Source organism: Perognathus longimembris, chromosome 8, assembly GCF_023159225.1.
Source record: "Perognathus longimembris pacificus isolate PPM17 chromosome 8, ASM2315922v1, whole genome shotgun sequence".
Lineage (NCBI taxonomy): Eukaryota > Metazoa > Chordata > Mammalia > Rodentia > Heteromyidae > Perognathus > Perognathus longimembris.
Genome location: NC_063168.1, coordinates 49,830,371 through 49,855,426, shown reverse-complemented (window position 1 = coordinate 49,855,426; position 25,056 = coordinate 49,830,371). Strand labels below are relative to the sequence as shown.

General features: G+C 39.9%; 2 protein-coding genes across 5 annotated transcripts in view; one reads left to right on the top strand and one right to left on the bottom strand.

Moving 5' to 3' along the window:
- Eml4 (EMAP like 4) overlaps positions 1-25,056 on the top strand; it is a 136,151-nt gene that overhangs the window by 30,298 nt on the left and 80,797 nt on the right. The gene's annotated exons all lie outside the window — the stretch shown is intronic.
- LOC125356516 (TP53-regulated inhibitor of apoptosis 1-like) lies at positions 14,743-15,129 on the bottom strand. The gene has a single exon (XM_048353054.1). It carries the CDS (start codon positions 15,127-15,129, stop codon positions 14,854-14,856), a length of 276 nt encoding a protein of 91 aa, XP_048209011.1. The 3' UTR covers positions 14,743-14,853.

The window sequence follows — 25,056 nt, the reverse complement described above, 5'->3', positions numbered from 1 at the left end:
TCTAAGTAGTTAATGGGAGTTCTTGAGTCATCACGCCAGGATGTACATCCTGGCTTCTGCAACTACTAGATTTTGTCTTTGGGAAAATTATTTGATCTTTCTGTGCCTTATTTATTTATTCATTTATTCATGCATGCATTCATTTGCCAGTCCTGGGGTTTGAACTCGGGACCTGAGCACTGTCCCTTGCTTCTTTTTGCTCAAGGCTAGCACTCTACCTCTTGAGCCACAGTACCACTTCCGGCCTTTTCTGTTTGTATGGTGCTGAGTAATCGAACTCAGGGCCTCATGCATGCTAGGCAAGCACTCTACCACTAAGCCACATTCCCAGCTCCTGTGACTATTTTTAAAGTGTGGATAATACTACAGGATTCTAGTTTTATATATCTGTTGTCAGTATTAAGTTAGGTTGTTGAGCTATTAGTGACTCTAGTGGGATTTTAGGTACCAGTTTCCTATGGGATAGGGGTAAATGGAAAATAAAACTCAAAACAACTGTAGTTTACTCCTACCTACTACTTGTTGTGAGTGAAAAAGCGAACCTGACTTAAAATTAACATGAAAAAAATTTTTAGTTAGCCAAAATATGAATATATCTTGAGAGCAGATAACCAATGGATAGGTCAAATGTGGGAGTAAGAACATGTAGAATGTCCTCTATTGACAGTAGTTGATACACATACCACCCTGCAGCACTGGAGAAAGTATTAGTATTTAACTGAAGAAGACACTTACTAGAATGAGCTGGTTAAAAAGGAGGTGAAGAATAAGGGTAGTAATTTGGGGAGAAAATATTTCTACATTAAATCTACCATTTTTTTTCTCCAAAAGAGAAAATGAGGATACATTATGGAAGTATGTATGCAGGCAAAGTTGAAAACTGCAATAGAATTGTGAAGATTTGAAGTAGTTTCTGCAGTGAATGGGTATTGATTGGAAGTTACCTGATAAATGTAGAGATTAAAATGAATTTAGTAACCAGTGACTACTGTTATGTGTATATATTCAATGATAATCTCTGCACTACTCAGTAGCTACAATATAAAGACAGAAAAAGTGGACAGTTGATATATCTGGTATGGATGGAGCAGGGAGAAAGGATAATAGTGTGGGAATTGTGATGGCAAAAGAGAGGAAGACATGAAAGGTAAGAGCTGTAGTACTCCAAGATAATGAGAGCTTATATTTGGGGTTTTTTTTTTTTTTTTTTTGGTTGTTACTGTTTGTTTGGTTTTTTTGGCCAGTCATGGGGCTTGAACGCAGGGCCTAGGTGCTGTTCCTGAGCTTTTCTGCTGAATGTTAGTGCTCTACCACTTTGAGCCACAGTTCCACTTCAGGTTTTCTGGTGGTTAATTGGAGATGAGTCTTCCGGGCAGGAATTCCTGCCTAGGCAAGCTTTTTTTTTTTTTTTTTGGCCAGTCCTGGGGCTTGGACTCAGGGCCTGAGCACTGTCCCTGGCTTCTTTTTGCTCAAGGCTAGCACTCTGCCACTTGAGCCACAGCGCCACTTCTGGCCATTTTCTGTATATGTGGTGCTGGGGAATCGAACCCAGGGCCTCATGTATATGAGGCAGGCACTCTTGCCACTAGGCCATATCCCCAGCCCCCTAGGCAAGCTTTGAACGAACTTCTATCCTCAGATATCAGCCTCCTAAGCTAATAGAAGATAATGAGTTTTAATTCTTCAGATGAATAGTTATTTTGGGTGATGAGGTGAATGGTCTTAGAATTAAATTAATTAGCCAGCGCTGGTGATTCATGCCTGTAACCCTAGCTACTCGGGAAGCTGAGGTCTGAAGATCACCATTGAAAGCCCAGGCTGGAAAGTCTGGGGTTCTTATCTCTAATTAACCACCAGAAAACTGGAAATAGAGCTGTGGTTTAAAGTGGTAGAGTGCTAACCTTGAGCAGAAATGCTTGGGGAGAGGGCCCAGACCCTGAACCCAAGCCCCATGACCAACAAAAACCAAAAAGTGGATTCGTTGACTAGTCTAAATACCACTGTCATTGGGTATTTCTTCCCCTTAAGGAGAAGAGCAGTTAGGATGTCCATATTGATCCGGAAGTCAATGGGTGGCTGGAAAGGATACTTAGTTAAGTCCAGAATTAAATTCTATATGTAATTACACATATGTAATCCTATATGTAATTCAGAATTGGTTAATGGATAATGATGAGTAATTAGTTCTAGGTAAGGGAATAATCATAGGTGTGCCCCAGTAGGAAGGAAGATAATTCTGTGTGAGTGGAGCAAGAAACAAAAAACAAAAAAAAGTAGCTGTCATTTAGATCCAGCTGAAGTAGAAAGGATGTCTTGAGTGAAAGCTAATTCAGTTAGGGCAAAAGTGGGTTGGAATGAGGTTCTGTAAAGATCTAGAGAAATTTAGAAAAGAACATTGCCATGGGCATTCATAGGGAAAAAGATTAGAAAACCATGCAACCACTGGGGGAAAGGATGGCTGAAAAAGAGTAGGTACCACACTTCACAGAAACCCCATGCCTGTCATTTACCAGCCAGATGGCAGGCATGTCAGGGAAGCAAAAAGTGATCTTTGTGTTACTGTGGGAACATGGAAGGGGGACCATTTGTTTTGAGGTGATGCTAAATATGTGGATCATTATTTGTGTTAGTTTCAAAAGATAGCTTGAACACAATATTGTTCCTTAATAAAATGAGCATGGCTAGATAAATAAGGTTGCTAAGATTTAGAATAGAAATGTCAATAATGTGAGACATTAGTTGCAGTAAGAATATCAAGGATAATTACTTGTGCTTTTTACCATACATGTGGCTTCCGTGAGTAAATGCTATTTTCATTGTAAATGCTAGTTTGTGGATACTGTGAATATTTAATAATTCATTCAACAAATATGTGTTGAATTCTTATTTGCTGATCCCTGAGATAAAAAGCAGTCTTTTTGCTTGAACTTACTTCCCACAGTTAAAGAAATAGTTTTAGGGGGCTGGGAATGTGGCCTAATGGTAGGGTGCTTGCCCTGCACACATGAAGCCCTGGGTTCGATTCCTTAGCATGACATATATAGGAAAAGCCAGAAGTGGTGTGCTGTGGCTCAAGTGGTAGAGTGCTAGCCTTGAGCAAAAAGAAGCCAGGCACAGTGCTCAGGCCTTGAGTCAGGCGGAAAAAAAAAAAAAAAAAAAAGAAGCGTTTCAGAGATTCTGGCACTAATTCAGAGTCCTAAACTTTCCTTTGTAGAAATAGTTATCCTCAACTTCAACAGTTTGCCTTTAAATATAACAATTGTAAATTCATATCTGAAGGAATGTTTTAAATCTTTTCTGATGAATTTTTGGCCTTACTCTTACTTACATACTCTTACTTATATGTAGAAATGAAACCATCAGCCAGCATAGTGACACATGCCTGTGAATCCGAGCACTAGGGAAGGTGAAACAGAGATTGGGAGGTTGAGCCATTTAGGGCTGTATAGTAAGTATCAGGCCATATTGGGCTACAAATGTAGCAGGGTCCTATGTCTAAATAAATAGAAAGGCAAGTAGATAGTCAAATGGATAAAATAGAGAGAATAAGCCAGGCACTCACTGGTGGCTCACACCTGTAATCCTAGCTACTCAGGAGACTGAGAACTTGGTATCACAGTTTGAAGCCAGCCTAGGCAGGAAAGCCCATGGGACTCTTATCTCCAACTAACTACCCCCCCCCCCAAGCCATAAATAGAGCTGTGGTTCAAGTGCTAGCCTTGAGCACAAAAGCTTAAGGATAGTGCCCAGGCCCTGAGTTCAAGCCCCAGAACACCCCCCCACCCCCCGCCAAAGGTAGAGAGAAAGTCTGTTGGAGGGATGTGGGAAAAGGAAAAATATTGGTACAAAGTTAAACTGCGTAGTGACCACATATAATTAACAATAAAAGTAACTAAAAGATGCAGTAAAACTCCTCTGTACAATTAATTTATACTAATAAAAAGCTTGAAGAGTAAATTTGTTGATTTATGTTTGACAGTAGTACTAGGGTTCAAACTTGAGGCCTTATGCTTATTAAGCAAGTGCTCTACCATGACTTGTGCCTCCAGCCTCTTCAGTTATTTTTCAGATAGAATTATGTGCTTTTTGCCCTGGCCAACCTCAAATCAACTCCTCCCACCTGTGTTTTCTGAGTAGTTGGAAATCATAATTGTCTGCCATCAGTCCTCTTTGCTGAGATGATGTCTTACTAATTTTTTGCCTGCCTTGGGCCTTAACCACAATCCTCCCAATCTTTACCTCCAAAGTAGCTCGGATTATAGGTATTAGGCCTCATTCCCCAGCACTAAAGAGCATATTTTACACATTTTACCCAAACAAATCATAAGTATATGAAGAAGTGGAGATTTTATTTGGCTGATTTGATCCTTCCATAATGCAGGTGTGTATCAAAACATAACTGTACCCCATAGATACATGAAATTGTCAATTAAAAGTAAAACTTAAGGCCTGGGTATTGTGGCTACAACTGTAATCCCAGCTACTCAGGAGGTGAAGAAAGGGAGAATCATGGTCAAAGCCATTCAGGGCTAAAAGTTAGACCTCATTTCAAAATACTTAGAAATCTGAGTTTTAGAACCAGTGATGAATTTAGACATGCTACAAAATCAATTAGTGTCATAGGTTTCGAACTCATATTGGTTTAATTTTGTGCTTTGTCTACTATGCTTTGTAGCAAGGAATTGGCCAATTCTTTTCTCTAAAGGTCTAAATTCTTTTCTCTAAAAAATATTTTGTGGACTATAAAATAGTTCTCTGGTGAAAGTATTCTCCTCTGCTGCTTTTGTAAAACAGCTATAGAAAAATGTCTAAAAGAATGTGTTCTCTAAAGCTACCAGCACAACTATGTTCATTGCAGCACAATTTACCATTGCCAAAATATGGAACCAACCCAGATGTCTCTCAATAGATGAGTGGATCAAAAAATGTGGTACATGGGGATGGGAATATGGCCTAGTGGCAAGAGTGCTTGCCTCCTACACATGAAGCTCTCGGTTAGATTCCCCAGCACCACATATATGGAAAACGGCCAGAAGGGGCGCTGTGGCTCAGGTGGCAGAGTGCTAGCCTTGAGCGGGAAGAAGCCAGGGATGGTGCTCAGGCTCTGAGTCCCAAGGCCCAGGACTGGCCAAAAAAAAAAAAAAGTGGTACATATACATAATGGAATTCTATGCCTCTTTAAAAAAATGGCTTTGCGGGCTGGGGATATAGCCTAGTGGCAAGAGTGCCTGCCTCGGATACACGAGGCCCTAGGTTCGATTCCCCAGCACCACATATACAGAAAACGGCCAGAAGCGGCGCTGTGGCTCAAGTGGCGGAGTGCTAGCCTTGAGCGGGAAGAAGCCAGGGACAGTGCTCAGGCCCGGAGTCCAAGGCCCAGGACTGGCCAAAAAAAAAAAAAAAAAAATGGCTTTGCTCCATTTGCAAGAAAATGGAAAGACTTGGAAAAAGTCGTACTACGTGAAGTGAGCCAGACCCAAAGAAATATTAATTAGTACATGTCTAGGATAGTCCTAGCAGAAGATAACAATAGCTCAGTAGCTATATATGAACACATAAGATGATTCTAAATGAAAGAACCTCCAAATTATAGAAATAAGTGGCTTATCATTATTGTTATGTTCAACGTACCATGTGAAATTATGCCGTTTTCTTTTGTCTTTATTCCCAGGGTTTTACCCCTGATGTCACTGTAACTGATTCTGGTACCCTGGGTATTGTCTATATGTTTATCGGAACTAGGGAGGGGAAGGGGAACATCAAAATGGAGAGACAAAGGGTAAAAGGTGAATCAATGAAGCAGCAGTTTACAAAATTATATACTATAAACTAACTGTACAACTTGGGGAGGGGCAATGTCGGAGAAAAATGAGGGAGGAGGTACCAAGTTGGATAAGAAATGTACTCACTGCTTTATGTGTGAAACTGTAACCCCTCTGTACATCACTTTGACAATAAATTAATTAAAAAAAGAAAAACTTATCCAAACAAAAAAAGATGTGTTCTGACAGAACTATTTATGGACAGTGAATTTTGTATGATTTTCAGAGATCCTAAATGGCATTCTTCTTAGACTTTTGTTGTTTAGCTACTCAAAAATGTAAGAAAACATGTTCACTGACCATACCAAACAGCTAGATGGGATCAGACTTGGCTTGTAGGCAAGTTTGCTGACCCTTTCTGAAATGCTTCCTGTAGTTCTTTTTATTCCCTATTAGAGTAACAGAAATGGAGACTTCTTGTAATAGCTTTTTTAGAGTAAAGTATTATTAGGTACAGTTTCAAAGGAGAAATAAACCTAGGTAAATGTTATTTTTAGCAGACACACTGGAATGCTAAGATTGTGTGACTCCAATTAAAAGTTCTCATTACTATACCATGTGTTTTTAAAGATCATAAACATTTATCTCTTAGTGATTTGCAATAAATTATCGATTTGTTCTATAATGATCAAAAAAAAATTTTTTGAGACTTTGTGGCTGTGGCTGGCTCCAAACCTGATACTCAGCCTCAGCTGAGCCTAAGTGGTGAGATAGCAGATGAGTATCACCACACGCAGTGATGAAAATGACTTTAAATCAAGGCCTTTGCTTTGCTTTTTTTTTTTTTTTGGGCTGTCCTGGGGCTCCGACTCAGGACCTGGGCACTGTCCCTGGGTTTCTTTTGCTCATTGCTAGCACTAACACTCTACCACTTGAGCCAGAGCGCCACTTCCAGCTTTTTCTGTTTATGTGGTACCGAGGAGTTGAACCCAGGGCTTCATGCATGTGAGGCAAGCACTCGACTACTAAGCCGCATTCCTAGCCTGGCCTTTTCTTTTTATATATTAGGTTCTGAGGTTATCTGATTCTTCTATTAAGGGGAAAGAATACTGGAGCTAAAATGAAAGGTTCTCAAAATGATTTATGCAGAATTCACTTTTGCTTCGTCAATTACAATTTTTTTTTTTTTTTTTTTTTGGCCAGTCCTGGGCCTTGGACTCAGGGCCTGAGCACTGTCCCTGGCTTCCTTTTTTGCTCAAGGCTAGCACTCTGCCACTTGAGCCACAGCGCCGCTTCTGGCCGTTTTCTGTATATGTGGTGCTGGGGAATCGAACCTAGGGCCTCGTGTATCCGAGGCAGGCACTCTTGCCACTAGGCTATATTCCCAGCCCCCGTCAATTACAATTTGATGTTAATAAACTTGGCCTTGCAGAATAAATTTAGTGTAAGTTTGGCTTATGAGCAACAAAAAAACTCTTCCAGATGTGATCACTGATAAATGATTCTGAATTAAAATACTTAATGAAAACTTTTGTGTCAACACATCAACACTAATAAAATAAAAGTCTGGCTACTTATATATACATAGTGAAGTTTTTCAGTGAAAGTTTATATTTGGTAAGAAAAAGAAAGTATACTAATTTCAAGGGAGAGTATTGGAGGAGGTGAGTGATCATTATGTGTATACATGTATGTAAATATACAACCCAATTAGTTAATTTGCACTAAAACAGTCAATTTCAGTTTTACAAATGGTAATTCTAAGTATTGGTGGTTGTTTATACTGAATGCATACATGGTTGGTACTAAGTCAGCTTCCTGGCTTGCCTAACCTGCTCAGTGATTTTAAATGATAGGCAGTGTGGCCTGAATCAGTCATGCACTCATGGAGCAATCAAAAGATCTCTGTTAGCACTATAAGAAAGGCGAGTGCGTTTGTCAGGTTGTATTATATAGAAGTGGAGTAGTTAATTCTTACACCATGTTAGTATCATTTACCATTTGGCTATTGCCTCTAGTATGAAATCCAACTTTGGGGGTTAGGATTCATAGTCCTCTATATTAGGTCTAACTATGAGTTTTATTTTCCTCTGTTAACAGACTATGTATTTATTCATTCATCTACTACTTTGGAATTTTCTTTCCCTTTGGCCTCCAGTTTCTACTTAGACTTAAAAGCCATAATCTTTTCTTTGAGGAGGATCAGTCTTGTCTTTCTTTCATGATCTGTTTTGCCCTCTAAATTCCTAGCACTCACTGCCTCTTTTACTCATTTGACACTTACTACTGTACTGCTTTAGTGACATTTTTAATAAAAATATTATGTTTATTTTACCTCCCTTGCTAGATGGGAGATCACATTTTTTTTGCTTTGTATCAGACATAGTGTATGTAGTAGGTATTGATAAGCATTTGGCATGTCTCAGAACTTGGGAGAGAAGTTAAAACTTAAATGAATTCTATACTTCTGTGATGGAATTTTTCTAAAACATGTTACTATTCTTTAATTTTTTTTTTTTTTTTTTTTGCCAGTCCTGGGCCTTGGACTCAGGGCCTGAGCACTGTCCCTGGCTTCTTTTTTTGCTCAAGGCTAGCACTCTGCCACTTGAGCCACAGCGCCACTTCTGGCCGTTTTCTGTATATGTGGTGCTGGGGAATCGAACCCAGGGCCTCACGTATACAAGGCAAGCTCTCTTGCCACTAGGCCATATCCCCAGCCCCTTTAATTTTTATTTTGAAATTAACATATGGCTAGGGATGTGGCCCCAGTGACAAGTGCCTACCTATAAATGCAACCCTGATTACTGAAATTAAAAATAAATTTATATATGGAAACATTAAAATAATAAAAAGAGGGCTGGGGACATATTTGCTGTGCCATTGTACATTTTACTCTTCTAGGCCATTTGAGTAGCTGCAAATATAATTGTCCTTTATCCCTAAATGGAAAAGTATACATAGTAACACAGTCAAAATCAGGGAAATCTGTAGACCTTATATAAGTTTTGCCAGTTTATTTCATATATGACCTAGTCTAGGATTGAGCATTTAGTTTCTATGTCTTTTAGCCTTTTTCCATTTTTTTATGTGGAACTGTACTGAGCTTTTTTTTTTTTTTTACCCCCTTTTGTGACTTTGACCATTTCAAAATTTAACAGCCATTAATTTTGTGTAATGAATTGGGTTTGCCCTAGTGTTTTATTATGGTAAGTTAGTATTTTTGTCAGGTTTGCTGTGTAATTAATGTTGCATCATCATTTTATCATATATATTAATGTGGTAGATGATAAAATTTATATAAAATTCAACGACTGTAATGCTTTTGTATCTCTGTAAAAAGTAACCATAACTCTGCTCTTCAGATTTACTTGTATTTTCCCTTAAAGCATACATTGCCACAGATACAGGTTTTTGTTACAAAACAATAATAGGATGAAAGATTTTAGAGTAAATGTGTAAATATCCACCACTTAGATTTGATAATAATATTTTTCTGTATTTTGGTCACCATGTATTTATCTAAAACCTGCATTATTTTCTATTTAATTTAAAATTGAGTTTCTAGTATACTGATTCAAAATTTAATTACTATTTTCTTCTAGTCCAAATCTTGGTCAGAAAATAAAATCTTTACTAGTATATATTCTGTCTTTGAGAACTTTTCTGTTGGAAGTTTTCAGCCTCCCTTATTTACCACATGCCTAGGCCAAACAAGGGGGGGGGGGGTGTTTTGTTCTGTTTTGTTTTTTGTGCTGGTCCTGAGGCTTGAACTAAGGGCCTGGGCACAGTCCCTGAGCTTTTGTGCTGAAGTTGAGCACTCTACCAACAGCTCTCCACTTCCAGCTTTTTAGTGGTTAATTGGAGATTAGAGTCTTATGGACTTTCCTACTCAAGCTGGCTTTGAACCTCAATCTTCAGATCTCAGCCTCCTGAGTAGCTAGGATATAGTTGTGATCCACCAATGCCGAGCTCAGAGAAAGTAATTCTTAATTATCAAGGTTTGTTGTTCTTCCAATTAATTTAGAGTTAATTTTAGGATTGGATGTGGCTCACATCATTTGATTCAGTTCAGTCCCATGTACTACAGAAAAACAAAACAACAAAAATTACATTCTCCAGGTTACAGATTCAGTGCATTTCTTGTTTTTCTATCATCTGTACTAACAGATGGTTACTATTTTTCACTTAGTAATTTTAGATATTTAAAACCATCCACATTTGTCTTTAAGACTTTGCAGTGCTTGAATTAAGTTGTTTACATAATAACATACTTAAATAGAGCTTTTACTCCATGGAAAAGATGCTCTCTGGGAATTCTTAAACTATGTTTCTGGGCTATGTTTAGCCACTTTTCAGTGTACATATTTTGATCTAATGAAGCAATTAGGTAATTTGAACTACAGGGCTTGCAGACTGTCTTTAGAATGCATGGCCAAGTGTCAGATTCATCAGCAAGTATTTATTGCTAACTTGCTCAGTACAGAAAATGATCTGGATTTGATTTGACTTGGAATATGTAAATTTATTTTTGTATACTTGGTTTGGGGTCCAATCATCTCATTTTTGGAAAATCCCTAGAATGTTTGATCCTGGGATTAATTTATGGAGTTAGATCTGGGTAGTCCTTGATGATTGTACAGTATGCTTACATAGTGTGCTTAAGAATATCCCAGATGTTCCATACTTGAAAATTATTATTGGATCTCTTATGTAGATTTTCTTGAGCCTGTCTGAAGTGAGGACAATAGTGTAGAAAAAGAAAATTACATTTGCCTAATTGTATTTGCTTCAGTTTTGGCCATTTGGCCATATATACTTTATTTCTATTTACATAGCACAATAAAATTTCACACTTGTGTGCTCCCTTTGATGTTTTCTTTTTTACATATATTTTAAAGTTTTTAGTGACTTAGTTACACGGGGTAAGAGTTTATTGTTACATCTCCACATGATTGTACTATATTCTAATCCATTTCAGGTCTCCTCCCCCCATTGCACTCTACCCTTCCTGCTGAGAAAAGGCATCCCCAACAAGTTTGCTTGTTCTGTTTTCATAGCTGCTGATAACCTATTTAAATAGTTTCAATCTTCTTTATCCTTCTCCCCTCCCCCCCCCCCCCCCCCCCCCCCGTCACAGCCTGTTCTTGCTAGTCCCCCCTTGCAATTTCTCTTCCTTCCTATCCTCCCATTGTCATCAGCTTTCCTGGAATTTCTCTGTGTTGCTCTCATATGAGGCATTTCAAGTGAAATGTTAAACACAGCTATTCATCCTCTTTACATTCCCCCCTCTCCTTCTCCTGAACTCCTTCTTTATTTTTATTTTTGCCAGCCCTGAGGCTTGAAATCAGCCTGGCACTGTCCCTGAGCTTCTTTTACACAAGGCTAGCACTCTACCATCTGAGCCACAGCACCACTTCTAGCATTTTCTGTGTATGTGGTACTAAGGAATTGAACCCAGGGCTTCATGCATACTAGGCAAGCACTCTACCACTAAGCCACGTTCCCAACCCCATCCTCTTAAATACTCAGTTTGATTCATGTTCCATGTTTAATCATTTAAATAATTATGAATATTTATATTATACACACACACTTATATACCTGTCCATGAGTATGAATGTCTTTAGGCCTAGCTTCCACATAGGAATGAAAACATACAGATACTTAGTTTTTGAGCTTATGTTGCTTAATAGGATATCCTCTAGTTTCAACCCGTTTTCCTGCAAATAATTTCAATTTTCCTTATGGCTGTGTAATATTCCATAGTATATGAATATTACAACTTCCTTATCCTTCCATCTGTTGTTGGGCATCTTTGGTGATTTCCATCATTTGGTTATTGTGAACAGAGTTGTCTGGATATGCACGTATCTTCTTGATGTATTTATTACTCTTCTTCAAGTATAAATCGTGGTATGATGGGGTCATAAAGAAGATCTATTTTTAGACTTTTGAGGAATCTCAAAATCTCTGATTTCCATAGAGACTATACTAGTTTACATTTCCACCAGCAAATTTATGAGGAATTTTCATTCCCTAAAAGTGTCCAGCATTAGTTGTTTTCTGGATGGCTCTCTCTCTGGAATGAGGTGAAATCTCAGTGTGGTTTTGATTTGCATTTCCTTTATTGTTATGGAAATCGAACCCTTTTTCATATATCTGGCCATTTGTATTTCTTCTTGTAAGAACTGTGTGTTCAGTTCACTTGCCTATTTGCTGATAGACTTGCTTGTTCTCCTGCTGTTTAATTTCTTTAGTTCTCTGTATGTTCTGGTTACTAGTCCTTCATTTAATTTGAATTGTTAGCAAAGATTTTTCTCCCACTCTGTGAGTTATGTCTTGGTTCTGACAGTTGTTTCTTTTGCTGTGAAGAAACACTGTAATTTGAAAAAAATAGCATGTGTGAGTTCTTGTTCATCTTCTGGGTAACTGTAGTTCCATTAAGAAAATATTTACCTGTGCCTATTGCTTCTAGGGTTTTTCCTGTAGTAGGTTTAAAATTTCCAGTCTTAGTTTGAGTTCTTTGGGGTTTATTTGGATTTGATTTTTGTACAAAGTGAGAAATAGAGGTTCAGTTTCTTTGAAAACTTGATGTTTTATTTTGACCATAGAAGATTTGAATTTGGGTTTTCAACCAGTAGTTTTGCTAGTGGCTTAAAAATTTTTTTTCGGGCTGGGGATATGGCCTAGTGGCAAGAGTGCTTGCTTCGTATCTATGAAGCCCTGGGTTCGATTCCACAGCACCATGTATACAGAAAACGGCCAGAAGTGGCGCTGTGGCTCTAGTGGCAGAGTGCTAGCCTTGAGCAAAAAGAAGCCAGGGACAGTGCTCAGGCCCAGAGTTCAAGGCCCAGGAATGGCAAAAAAAAAATTCCCAAAAGATTTTTTTATTGTTATGACATTAATTCAGGTAAAAAATATATATTTCATTATGGACAATGGTTGTTCTCTCCTAGTTTTGCCCTCGTGTCCCCACCCACAAGTTGTATAGTTCATTTTCAACATAGTGTCTGGTGGGTACCATTGCTATATTTGTTTACCCATGTCTCTCCATATCTGTGCCTCCCCTTACATTCCCAAAGATGTAAACAAACAGAACAAAAAGAAAATAAAACAGCAAAAAAAACTCTTGTTTTCATTTCCAAGAGTTCATTTTGATAAATACTATTTTGTATGATCAGATGCACATAGGCATTGTGCCTTTCTGTTTCTCTCCTAAGAGTATCCTTTGGTCTCACTGTGTGTGAATGCCTCAAGACCTGTATAAGTTATTATGTCCCAGTATTTAAGATCTAGCTTCCTGGGGCTGGGGATATGGCCTAGTGGCAAGAGTGCTTGCCTCTTATACATGAGGCCCTGGGTTCAATTCCCCAGCACCACATATACAGAAAATGGCCAGAAGGGGCGCTGTGGCTCAGGTGGCAGAGTGCTAGCCTTGAGCAAAAAGAAGCCAGGGACAGTGCTCAGGCTCTGAGTCCAAGGCCCAGGACTGGCCAAAAAAAAAAAAAAAAAAAAAAGATCTAGCTTCCTCATATGAGAGAAAACATGGGCTATTTGTCTCACTGAGCTTGGCTTACCTCATTTAACATTATTTATTCTAGGTGTATCCATTTCCCTCCAAATGACATAATATTCTTCTAATGGTGGTGTAAAATTCCATTGTGTATAGGCACCACATTTTTGGATCCACTCGTCTATTGTTGGGCATCTGGGCTGTTTCCACAACTTGGCTGTTGTGAATAGTGCATCAGTGAATGTGGATGTGCAAGTGTCTTTATGGTCTGGGTAGATGCCCTGGAGTGGTATGGCTTTGTTGTAGAAAATATCTATGTAGTTTTTTGAAGCATCTCCAGACTGCTGTCCAGAGAGATTGTGCTAGTTTACATGTATCCCACCAACAGTACAACACTTGTTCAAAATGACAGTGTTGGCCAATCTGACTGGGGTGAGATGGAATCTCAAGAATTGTTTTTATTTGTATTTTCCTCGTGTATTTCTTTGCCTATTCTAGAAATAACTTTTAATGTAGATGTAACTAAAATACTTGAATATTATGCATTTTCTGTATAATTGAGTCAAATCGTTTGCCTGGACATTAGAGATACCATTTATACACTAACAACTCTTGGCCCTGAGGAACTCAACAGTGAACTTAGGAACAGGTGAGTTCTGAAGTCGAGTCAGATTCACTTGATTAATTACAGGAGAAACAGCATCCAAAGAAGAAGAATCCTTGCATTTTGATAAATAAGTATCTTTGAAAGGTCTGCCTATTCTTAAAGTTGACACATTCTTTAAATGTTCCTTTGTTTTTACATTTGATTTTTTTTGAATGTTAGAATTTATTCCATCTTGATGATTATAGACGTAAAATAGGCTAAGCAAACGAAAATGAATCAAAGCACCCATCTCCTACGTTTAACCAGATGCATTTTGCCTGTTTATAATGCAGATTGACTAATTCAGATGGAAGCCATTAAAAACGAACTCTTTTTAATTTAGGTTTTTCTGTAGCCATTCTAAATATAATTCAGTTATTTGCTATGAACTGAGACAGTATTCATTTCAATGGTCTTGAAGCATTCACATCTTAAATCAGACACCTCTTGCTGCTGTGTCTTCCTCTTTGTTAACCCAAGCCATTAGCAACATTAAATGTTATATATAAGTAAATCCATGCTCCCAACAATTGATTGAAACTTTTGCTTGGATCCCTTTATAGAGCATTAGCTCCCTGAGGAAACCAAAAGGTCCTGACTGCTTTCATGAACAATGACCCCCATACTGTGTATGTACTGTCCTTTTGCAGCAGAAATCAAAAGTTCAGGGAGCCCTGATCATCTTGATTAGCTTATCATGATTCATGTAGAAGGTATATTTGAAGTTGATGCCAGACCATATATTGCAATCATAATCCCAAAAGACTGTTCAATTTAGCACACTGAGTTCCTGCATGCCAAAGAAGTCATGCCAGAGAAGTCATCTCAAAGCAGTATCTTTTACAAATGAGAGGAAGAAACAACTTCCTCCCAAACTCATTAAATTGCACTGCTGACTTCATAGCCTTAAGCTGACAAAATCCAAAGTCTTCTTAATTTCCTGATATGAGGAATCCATTTCCAAGGTGACAAGCAAGGTCAAGAAGAATTTTCAGGCTTTCTTTGCCATGGCCCATGAACTCCAATCCTTCAATAGGAATCTCTTTCTCCTTTATTGCTTTCTGAATACACTGCTGGTAACGCTTGAAGAGATCGGTGCACAGGTCCCGGGAACCGTCCCCCTTGAGGAACTTATTGGCAAACCAGCGGTTGAAACACTGGTCATACTCGCGCTTCATGTCCGTGCAAGCCTCCCCGACGCTGTTCATGGTGATGGTTATCTTTACATTTGATTTTTCTTTTAACTGTGTCCGTGTATGTCTATGTGTGTATCTATGTGTCTGTGTCCTCTGAGGCTTGAACTCAGGGCCTGGGTACTGTCCCTGAGCTTTATTTGTTCCAGGCTAGCATTCTACTACTTGAGCCACAGCTTCACTTCTGGCATTTTGGTGGCTAATTGTAGATAAGAATCTCATGGACTCACCTGCTGTTAGGGCTCGCTTTGAACCCTGGTCCTCAGATGTCAGCCTCCTGAGTAGGTAGCTAGGATTACAGGCATGAGCCACCAGCACCCAGCTTTACATTCCCTTTATTGACTAACCTCATTTAATTCTGCACAACATTATTCTTAACCTCATTTTAAGTTAGTGAATGGTGAAGCTAGTTTTAAAGCTAGGCAGTTTTAAATTGATACTGTGCTATTAACTACTATATGCATATTAACTTATAAAGTTGTAGCTTACACATGAACTTTGTATTTCAGGACTGTTGGGGGGGGTGCTTTTGTGTGTGTGTGTGTGTGTGTGTGTGTGTGTGTGTGTGTGTGTGTGACTTTAGGATTTGAATCCAAGGCCTTCTGTTTGTTGGCAGGCAGACAGACTCTACCACTTGAGCCATGCCCCTAGCCTGAGGAAAAACTTTGTACAGGAGTTTTCTTAAAGCAAGGCAGATACTATATTTTTTATAAAGGGTACTTCACCTAATGGGGACAGGGTGAATAAATGTGCAACTTTTAGGTTTAAAAAAAATAATGTCGAGAGCAATGTGTCAGAGAAAGCAAGGAGGTGATTAAAGGTAGCTCTCTCTGAAATACAAGCATTTCTAGTTCACATGTGTACAAAAGTCAGGCACTGGTGGATGGCTCATGTCTGTAATCCTAGCTACTCAGGACCTGGCTGACATATGAGAATCATGTTTGAAGCCAGCCTGGGCAGGAAAGTCCATGAAACTCATCTGCAGTTAACCAGCAGAAAACTGGAGATGGTGCTGTGGCTCAAAGTGGTAGAGTCCTAGCCTTGAGCAAAACAGCTCAGGGACAATGCCAAGGCCCAGAGTTTAAGCCCCATGACAGTCAAAAGAAGAGGAAAAACATGAAATAAGTCTTAAGTCCTGGATTGAGACCCAATAGTGCAAAAATGTGACCTCTTAAGCTAAATCTCTAAAACTGGTAGCAACAAGAATATCTTAGTTTTGGTCATCCAGAGCTTAGAGAAGAAGGGAAAGGAAGGCCAAGAGAAATGGACAAACTGCCTGCCTTATAATCCAGGTACAAGAGAGGAGAGAGAATATAGAGAAAGAAGCCAAAAATTGAAGAAATTCTTAAGGTAGTGAAGGAAATGAGTTACCTTTTACTGTCAATCATGCATTAGCCAAAATGGCTTCTTCTAGGTGTCCTCTCCAAAGCAAGCCCTATTCCTCTACTTGTCAACAGGGTCATAGAGGGCATCCTCCTTTTTTTTTTTTTTTTATTGTTTTATTGCATCTTTGCTGCTCATTCTCAAGTTCAGTTCCATGAGTCAAGCAATGTTTAGTGTAACTGCTACTTGCTTGCTTTCTAGGTCTATAGGAAAATAAAAAGCAGCTCTTCCCTAAAGAGTTTCACAATTTAGCTAGGAATTTTAAATATAACTTTATTAAAGCTTATTAACTGGATTTTGCAATACTGTAAATCAGTTGACATGGACAATTCCACACTTATCACTTAGCTTAGTTAGGCCCTTAACCTCAGTTCTCAGTAATTGGCCTTGTCTACTTCACAGATAAAAGTTCAGATAGAAAGAAAAATATAATTGTCCTTCACTGTCTGTGGGGATTTGGTTACTGGAACCAAAGTCTTTAGTCCCTTATATAAAATGGCGTATGTGCACATGATTTATGCACACCCTCCTATGCACTTTAAATCATCTCTGCATTATTTTTAATACCCAGTTGAAGGTAAGTGGTATGTAAATACATGCTATGCTTTACTGTTAAGGCATAATGACCTGAAAAACCTGTAATATTCAGTACAAATCATTTCCTTTTAATTTTTCCAGTCTTATAGCTGTTTGAATCCATAGGTGTGGAACCCACAAATACTGAGAGCCAACTGTATCTGTCTACTCTCATCATCTTTTCTTCATCTTTAGATAAATCTCAAGACTCACTATTGTGTTGATGGGTTTTTTTTCTGTTTCACATTGCCTAACAGATTTCTGCTGCATGCCTTTTCTTTTTTAAAAAGAATTATCGTAAAGGTGATATACAGAGGGGTTCCACATACCATTTCATAATGCAAATCATTATTGCTTTCTTCCTCAAGCCTTGTAAATACATTATTCTTCCATATGAAAATCCTATCATCACCATTACTCTGCATACTCTTTAACTTGATCTCATTTTCTTCCATTTTCCATCTTCAGTTAGATTACTTAAATTCTGCTTTTACCTCCCAGTCACAAGTAAGTGCATTGCAATCATGTTTGCATTCTACTGAAACTTCTCTAGGAAAGTTGCCCTAGTAATGATTACATCAGATAGGCCACTTCCATTCCTCTTCTTTTGAAATCTTTGTAATCTGTGGCATTGCTTCTCCTTTCCTGAATCTATGACTACTTCTCTGTCAGATTTTCTATTTTTCTCAATTGGATAACATTGGCTGGCCCTTTTCTTACTCAAAAGTCATCAATGGGCTGGGAATGTGTCTTTATGGTAGAGTGCTTAACTAGCTTGCATGGAGCCCTCAGTACCATATAAACAGAAAAGGCCAGAAGTGGTGCTGTGGTTCAAGTACTAGAGTGCTAGCCTTGAGCAGAAGTTCAAGGGCAGTGCCCAGGCCCTGAGTTCAAGCCCCAGGACTAGAGGAAAAAAGTCATCAACTTCCATGACTCTAGTTATCAATTATATACTAATAAGGTTTCCAAATATAATGTCTAGTTCGAGTCTCCATGTTAAGCCCAAGACCTAATTATACTTCTGTTATAGTGATTTCAAACTCAGCAGGTCCAAAATGGCTCATCATCCTACACCTTCATTCTCCATCATTTCTTTTTCTTTCGTGCCTAGTTGATGGGTGTGCCTAACCATTTGCTCAGTTGTCAAATAGAAACTTATTCATCAATTCTATCAATTCTCGCTTGAGGTTGGGGCTCAGAAAATGACACTTTCAAATATGAAACATTGACATGCTAAGTACTTTGGACTGAAGGTCATCCCGTTAGAGGAGCCTTAGAAGCAGCCTCAGAACCAACATCCTTTGCTATCCTCTCTGACCCCTCATTCTCCTGAAGTAAGTCACAGAAATCAAGAGTCCCTTTTCCCCCAGGCAGGACATAGAAACTGAACACCTTTTCTCCAAAGGAACCCATAAGACCAAAATATATTGCTGTAATCTTTCCCCTACCTTACTGTTTAAGAGCTGACTATTGAGAAATTCTTGTTTGGCTTTATTTGATAATAAATCATAAGATAAAGATAAACGACTGGAATGGAAAAACAATCAGATCAATATTTACAAAAGGTCTTTATGAAAAAATAGGGGGCAATGAGGAGTATCCATGTGGATCTAGAGGGAATCTTGCCTGCCCTATACCTGAGAGAAGGAATGCAACCAAAGTCAAGAAGAATCTGAATAGATTGGCTTTGCTGAGTCTTTCTTTTTTTTTTTTTTTTTTTATTATCAATTGAACATAAATTTTTTTTTACAAGGTGCTGTGCAAAGAGGGTGCAGTTACATAGTAGGGCAGTGTGTACATTTCTTGTGATATCTTACAACCTGTTTTCCCATCCCTTGTCTAGGTCAGGTAGACCCATATGCAGTATACAATGTATCAAGCACATATACAGTGTTCACAGACTTGGTCTCTACTGTCTCTCCATCTCCCTTTGTTAACAGTCATATATCAGGGAGATCATGCCCCTTTGTTTTCTGTGTTCTAGGCTTGTCTCACTCAACATTATTTGTTCGAGTTCTGACCATTTCCCTGCGAATAACAATATTTCACCATTCCTAATCGCTATGTAGTATTCCATTGTGTATAAGTACCATATTTTTTGGATCCATTCATCTGTGGAGGGGCATCTGGGTTGTTTCCAAATTTTGGCTATTGTGAATTGTGCTGCGATAAACATGGAAGTACAAATGTCCTTTTGATATCTTGGGTTTTGCTGTTTAGGATAGATGCCTAGGAGTGGTATGGCTGGGTCATAGGGTAGGTCTATATTGAGCTTTTTGAGAAACCTCCATACTGTTCTCCAAAGTGGCTGTACTAATTTGCACTCCCACCAACAATGGAGAAGGGTTCCTCTTTCCCCACAGCCCCTCCAGCATTTGTTGTTTCCTGAGTTCAGAGTATAGGCCATTCTAACTGGGGTGAGGTGGTATCTCAGGGTTGTTTTTATTTGCATTTCCTTTACTAGCAGGGATGTTGAGCATTTCCTCATGTGTTTCTTTGCCATTTTTATATCTTCTCTTGTGAAGTCTCTCTTTAGCTCTTTTGCCCATTTCCTAATAGGTTTATTGGGCTTGGAGGGGCTTAGTTTTTTGAGTTCTCTGTAGATGACAGATATCAGGCCTTTGTCTGTTGCTGTGCTGGTAAATATCCTTTCCCATATCGTTGGCTGTCTTTCTATTTTGGTGGCTATGACCTTAGCTGTGCAGAAACTTTTTAATTTGTAGTAGTCCCATTTGTTGAGTCTTTCCCCTATTTGTTGTGCGCCTGGGACTCTATTCAGGAAGTTCCTTCCTGTGCCTATAAGTTCTAGTGTCTTTCCTACTCTGTCCTTCAGTAGTTTCAAGGATTCAGGTCTGATGTTGAGGTCCTTGATCCATTTTGAGTTGATCTTGGTGCATGGTGATAGGCTTGGGTCTACTTTGAGTTTTCTGCATATGGCTGCCCAGTTCTCCCAGCACCAGTAGTTGAAGAGGCTATGTTTATTCCATTGTATGTCTTTAGCTCCTTTGTCGAATATCAGTTGGCTGTAAGAGTGCGGTTTTATTTCTGGGTCTTCATTTCTAATCCACTGGTCTTCCGATCTGTTTTTATACCAATACCATGCTGTTTTTGTTATGATGGCCTTGTAGTAGAGCTTTGAAGTCTGGTATGGTGATACCTCCTGCACTATGTTTTTTGCCTAGAATTGCTTTGGCTATTCTAGGTTTTTTGCTGTTCCATATGAATTTATGGATTGGTTTCTCTATTTCAGTGAAGAATGTGGCTGGGATTTTGATAGGTATTGCATTGAATTTGTATAACAATTTGGGCAGTATGGCCATTTTCACTATATTGATTCTGCCTACCCATGAGCATGGGAGGTCTTTCCATCTCCTTGTGTCTTCTTTGATTTCCCTTATTAGATTTTTGTAGTTTTCATTGAATAGGTCCGTCACGTCCTTGGTTAAGTTGATCCCTAGGTACTTTATTCTTTTTTTGGCTACTGTAAATGGAATCGTTTCCATAATTTCCTTTTCTGTTTGTCTATTGCTGGTGTACAGAAAAGCTGCTGACTTTTGTGGATTGATTTTGTATCCTGCTACTTTGCCAAATTGGTTTATTAGATGTAGGAGTTTGGGTACTGAGTTTTTTGGGTCCTTGAGATATAAGATCATGTCGTCTGCGAATAGGGATAACTTGATTTCTTCCTTGCCGATGTGGATCCCTTTGATGTCCTCCTCTTGCCTTATTGCTATGGCTAGGGATTCCAGTACTATGTTGAACAGAAGTGGGGAGAGTGGGCATCCTTGTCTTGTTCCTGTGTTTAGGGGGAATGATTTAAGTTTCTCTCCATTTAATATGATATTAGCAGTTGGTCTGTTGTATATGGCTTTTATTGTTTTGAGGAATGTTCCATCTATTCCTGTTCTCTCCAAAGCTTTTAATAGGTATGGATGTTGTATTTTGTCAAAGGCTTTTTGGGCATCGACTGAGATAACAATGTGATTCTTGATTTTAGTTCTGTTTATGTGGTGAATTACATTGATTGATTTACGGATGTTGAACCATCCTTGTGACTGAGGGATGAAGCCTACTTGGTCATGATGTATGATATTCTTGATCACTTTCTGGATCCTGTTAGCTAATATTTTATTGAGGAGCTTTGCATCTGTGTTCATTAGTGATATTGGTCTGTAGTTCTCTTTTTTTGTTGGATCTTTGCCTGGTTTGGGGATGAGTATGATATTAGCTTCGTAGAATGAGTTCGGGATTTTTCCCTCCGTTTCTATTTCGCGGAAGAGTTTGAGGAGTATTGGAATTAGCTCCTCACTAAAGGTTTTGTAGAATTCATTGGTGAATCCATCTGGGCCTGGGCTTTTCTTAGTAGGGAGGTTCTTGATTACCTCCTGTATCTCACCGTAAGTTATTGGTTTATTTAGTTGATTTATTTCTTCTTGGTTCAGTTTGGGCAGTTTGTACTTCTCTAAGAATTGATCCATTTCTGTAAAATTATTGTTTTTTGTTGAGTAGAGGTTTTGGAAATAGCTCCTTATGATTGTTTGAATATCGTGTGTATTTGTTGTAATTTTTCCTGTGGAGTCCCTGATTTTACGAATATGAGTCTCTTCTCTTCTTTTTTTTGTGAGTCTTGCAAGGGGTCTGTCAATTTTGTTTATTTTCTCAAAGAACCAGCTTTTAGTCTTATTTATTTGTTGAATGGTCTTTCTATTTTCAATCAGATTTATCTCTTCTTTAATCTTTGTAATCTCTCCCCTCCTAGTCGTTTTAGATTCTGTCATTTCTTGTTTCTCCAATTGTTTTAGTTTCATCGTGAGGGTATTCACCTGCTCTGCTTCCATTCTTTTAATGTGGGTACTGAGTGCAATGATCTTGCCCCTCAGTACTGCCTTAGCTGTGTCCCATAGGTTTCTTTGTGATGTGTTTTCTTTGTCATTGTGGCTTATGAATTCGTTGATTTCATCTTTAATTTGATCTGTGGCCCAAGTGTTGGATAGCAGCGTGGGGTTTAGCCTCCAAGAGTGTGTATAGGCTCTGTGGTATCCTTTGTTGTTGAGGGTTACCTTTAATCCACTGTGATCAGATATAATACATGGGATGATGTCAATTCTTTTGTATTTGCTGAGGTTCTTTGTGTGGGCTATGACGTGGTCTATTTTGGAATATGATCCATGGGCTGCTGAAAAGAAGGTGTATTGGGTCTCTGTAGGGTGGAAGGTTCTATATAGGTCTGTTAGATCCATTTGGGCAATGGTGTTATTTAGGTCCTCAGCTCCCTTACTAATCCTCTGGGTGTTGGATCTGTCTCTTGGAGAGAGAGGAGTATTAAAGTCACCCACTATGATTGTGTTTGCATCTATCTTGCTCTGTAATTCTGTGAGAATTTGCTTGACATATGTCGGGCCTCTTTTGTTCGGTGAGTATACATTTATCACCGTGATGTCTTGATTCTGGATTTTTCCTTGTATCAATATGTAGTGTCCTTCTTTGTCTTTTTGAGTGGACTTTAAAGAGAAATCCAGCTTGTCTGAGATCAGAATGGCTACACCTGCCGTTTTGGTGGGTGCATTTGCTTGGTAGATCTTGCTCCATCCTTTCATTCGAAGCCTGTTTTTGTCCCTTGCTGTAAGGTGGGTCTCTTGTAGACAACAGATGTCAACTTTTTGCTTGCGGATCCATTCTGCCAGTCTGCTCCTCTTGATCGGGGAGTTTAAGCCATTTATATTTAAAGAGATCAAGGATAAGGGTGTTTTTTCTCCTTCCATTTTCTTGTTGGGCTGTTTTTTCCTGTTTTTTTTTTTTTTTTTTTTTTTTCTTCTTGTCTTTAGTGAGCTTGTGTTTCTGCTGGACTTTGGCTATTGAAGTTTCTTTCTGATTCTTCTGTCTGTGTGTCTTTTACGATCTCTGTTGGGTGGGCTTCCCCTCTTAATATTCGCTGTAGGGCTGGTTTTTTATTCACATACTCCTTTAGCTCCTCTTTGGTGTGGAAAGATCTGGTTCTCCCTTCGAATGTGAACTCCAGTTTCGCTGGATATTTGATCCGAGGTTGTAAATTGTTATTCTGAAGTACTTGGATGGTGTTCTTCCACTCACTTCGAGCTTGGTAAGTTTGTGTGGATAAGTCGGATGTTATTCGAATCCTCTTCCCATTGAAAAAAGTTTCCTTCTTCGCTTTGGCTGAATTCAGAATTTGCTCTTTAATCTTGAGGTCTGTAGTCTTGAATATTATGTGCCTTGGGGTGGTTTTCCTGGGGTCTGGCCTGCCAGGTGTCCTGTAGGCTTCGGTTACCTGGATGGGGTCCCCTGTGAGATTGGGGAAGTTTTCTGCAATAACTTTATTGAGAACATGATTAAGCCCTCTGCTCTGATATTCGGCTCCTTCTTCTATTCCAATTATGCGCAGATTATATCTCTTGTCTTTGTCCATTAGTTCCTGGAGTAATCTTCCCTGAAGCTTCACCTTTTCTTGGAGTGTGGTCATTTTCTGGTTGTTGTCAGCTGCTTCATCGTCCAGGCGAGAGATTCTGGATTCCATATGGTCCACTCTTTGTGTTATGGTTTCAATTGTGGAGTTTATGGATGTCAGAGAGCTATTCATGGTTGTCATATCAGCTCTGATCGTGGAAATTTCTTCCTTTAAAGAGTTGTATTTTAAATCTATTTTTTCATGCATTTCAATTCTCAGGGTGTGGAGATTTTCTTTAAAGGCGGCTTGCATTGTATCCATTTTTGCTTCCATTTCTTTAAACGAGGCTTGCATTGTATCCAGTTTTGCTTCCATTTCTTTCTTGGCTTCCTGGGTGTCCTTCCAGATTTCCGCTCTAAACTCCTGGAATTGTTTTCTGATTTCATTTCTGACGGTTTCGATCATTCCTGTTAACATGTCCTCATTTGCTTTTTTATTCTCCATCTCCTCTCCAGTCGTGCTGCTTTTTGGAGCTGGCGAGTTGGCTTGTCCTTTGATGAACTGAGTTATGTTTCTTTGTGATTTGCGCATCTGGAAGTCTGTGTAGATCTTCCCTCCCTTCTGTGTAGGCGTGTCTGCGTCAGCAGGTGCTGTCGCTGTGGCCCCGCCCACCAGTGCAGGGCACGCCTACCAGAGCGGGCGCTTTCGCCGGGGCCCCGCCCTCCTGTGCACTGTAAGTCCCCTACAACAGGCACTTAAGTGGGGTCTGCCTCCCAGAGCGAGCCCTGGGTTGTTGGGTTGTGCTTGCGCCCTCCCGCGAGTCCGTTGGGGGGGGGGGAGGCAGTATGTGTGGGGCCCAGTGGGATCGACTGTCCGGGTGTGGCTTGGCACTCTCAGACCTCGCCTCCGCTGCGAGGAGGGGGAACGAGATCAGGCTCAGGTGACCCTGCTGGGCTGGTATTGCCCACCAGCGCCTGTGATTTTAGTTGTAAGAGTCCGCAAGGTCCAGGCGCCTCGGGTGGGGCTTGCCCTGCCGGCCGTCCCGGCCCCTGTTGGGAAGGGGACGGGGCCGGTTCTGCCAGTTCAGGAACCTTTGGGGGCTTGGGGCTGTTCCGCCCTTCCCCTGCTAGACTGGCTTCCCAGCGCCTGATGGGAGCTTCCCGCCTGATTTGGGGGTCCTTTGTTCCCACGGGAGTGGGGAGGGGGAGGGAGGGAGCTATAGCTTCTTTGTCGGGCTTGGGTCTCCCGTTGGGGGAAGGGATTATGGGGGACTCACTTTTGCTGCTTTGTGTGTGTGTCCCGCACCGCCGTTGGCCCTTCAGGGGTTGGCGAAGTGTCGTGGTGGCTCCCCCGTTCCCTCTTTCTGCCGCGCTGGGTTCCCTTGTCCGAATCCGGTGTGGACCCGAACTTCTCGTCGCTGCCGGGTGTGTCTTGGTCCGCACCCTGCTTTGTGTCCGTGGGGTCTCCTGCTATATGGATTCTGCGCTCCTGGCAGCCTGTCTGCCGATCGCCGGGTTTCCCTTTCCCAGCCTGACCCTGTTTGGGCCAGGGCCGGCTGGTGGGGGGAGGGTGCCCCGATT

What these genes read in the sequence shown, in the direction of transcription:
- LOC125356516 (XM_048353054.1), bottom strand. Translation starts at nt 15,129, where the DNA reads ATGAACAGCGTCGGGGAGGCTTGCACGGACATGAAGCGCGAGTATGAC.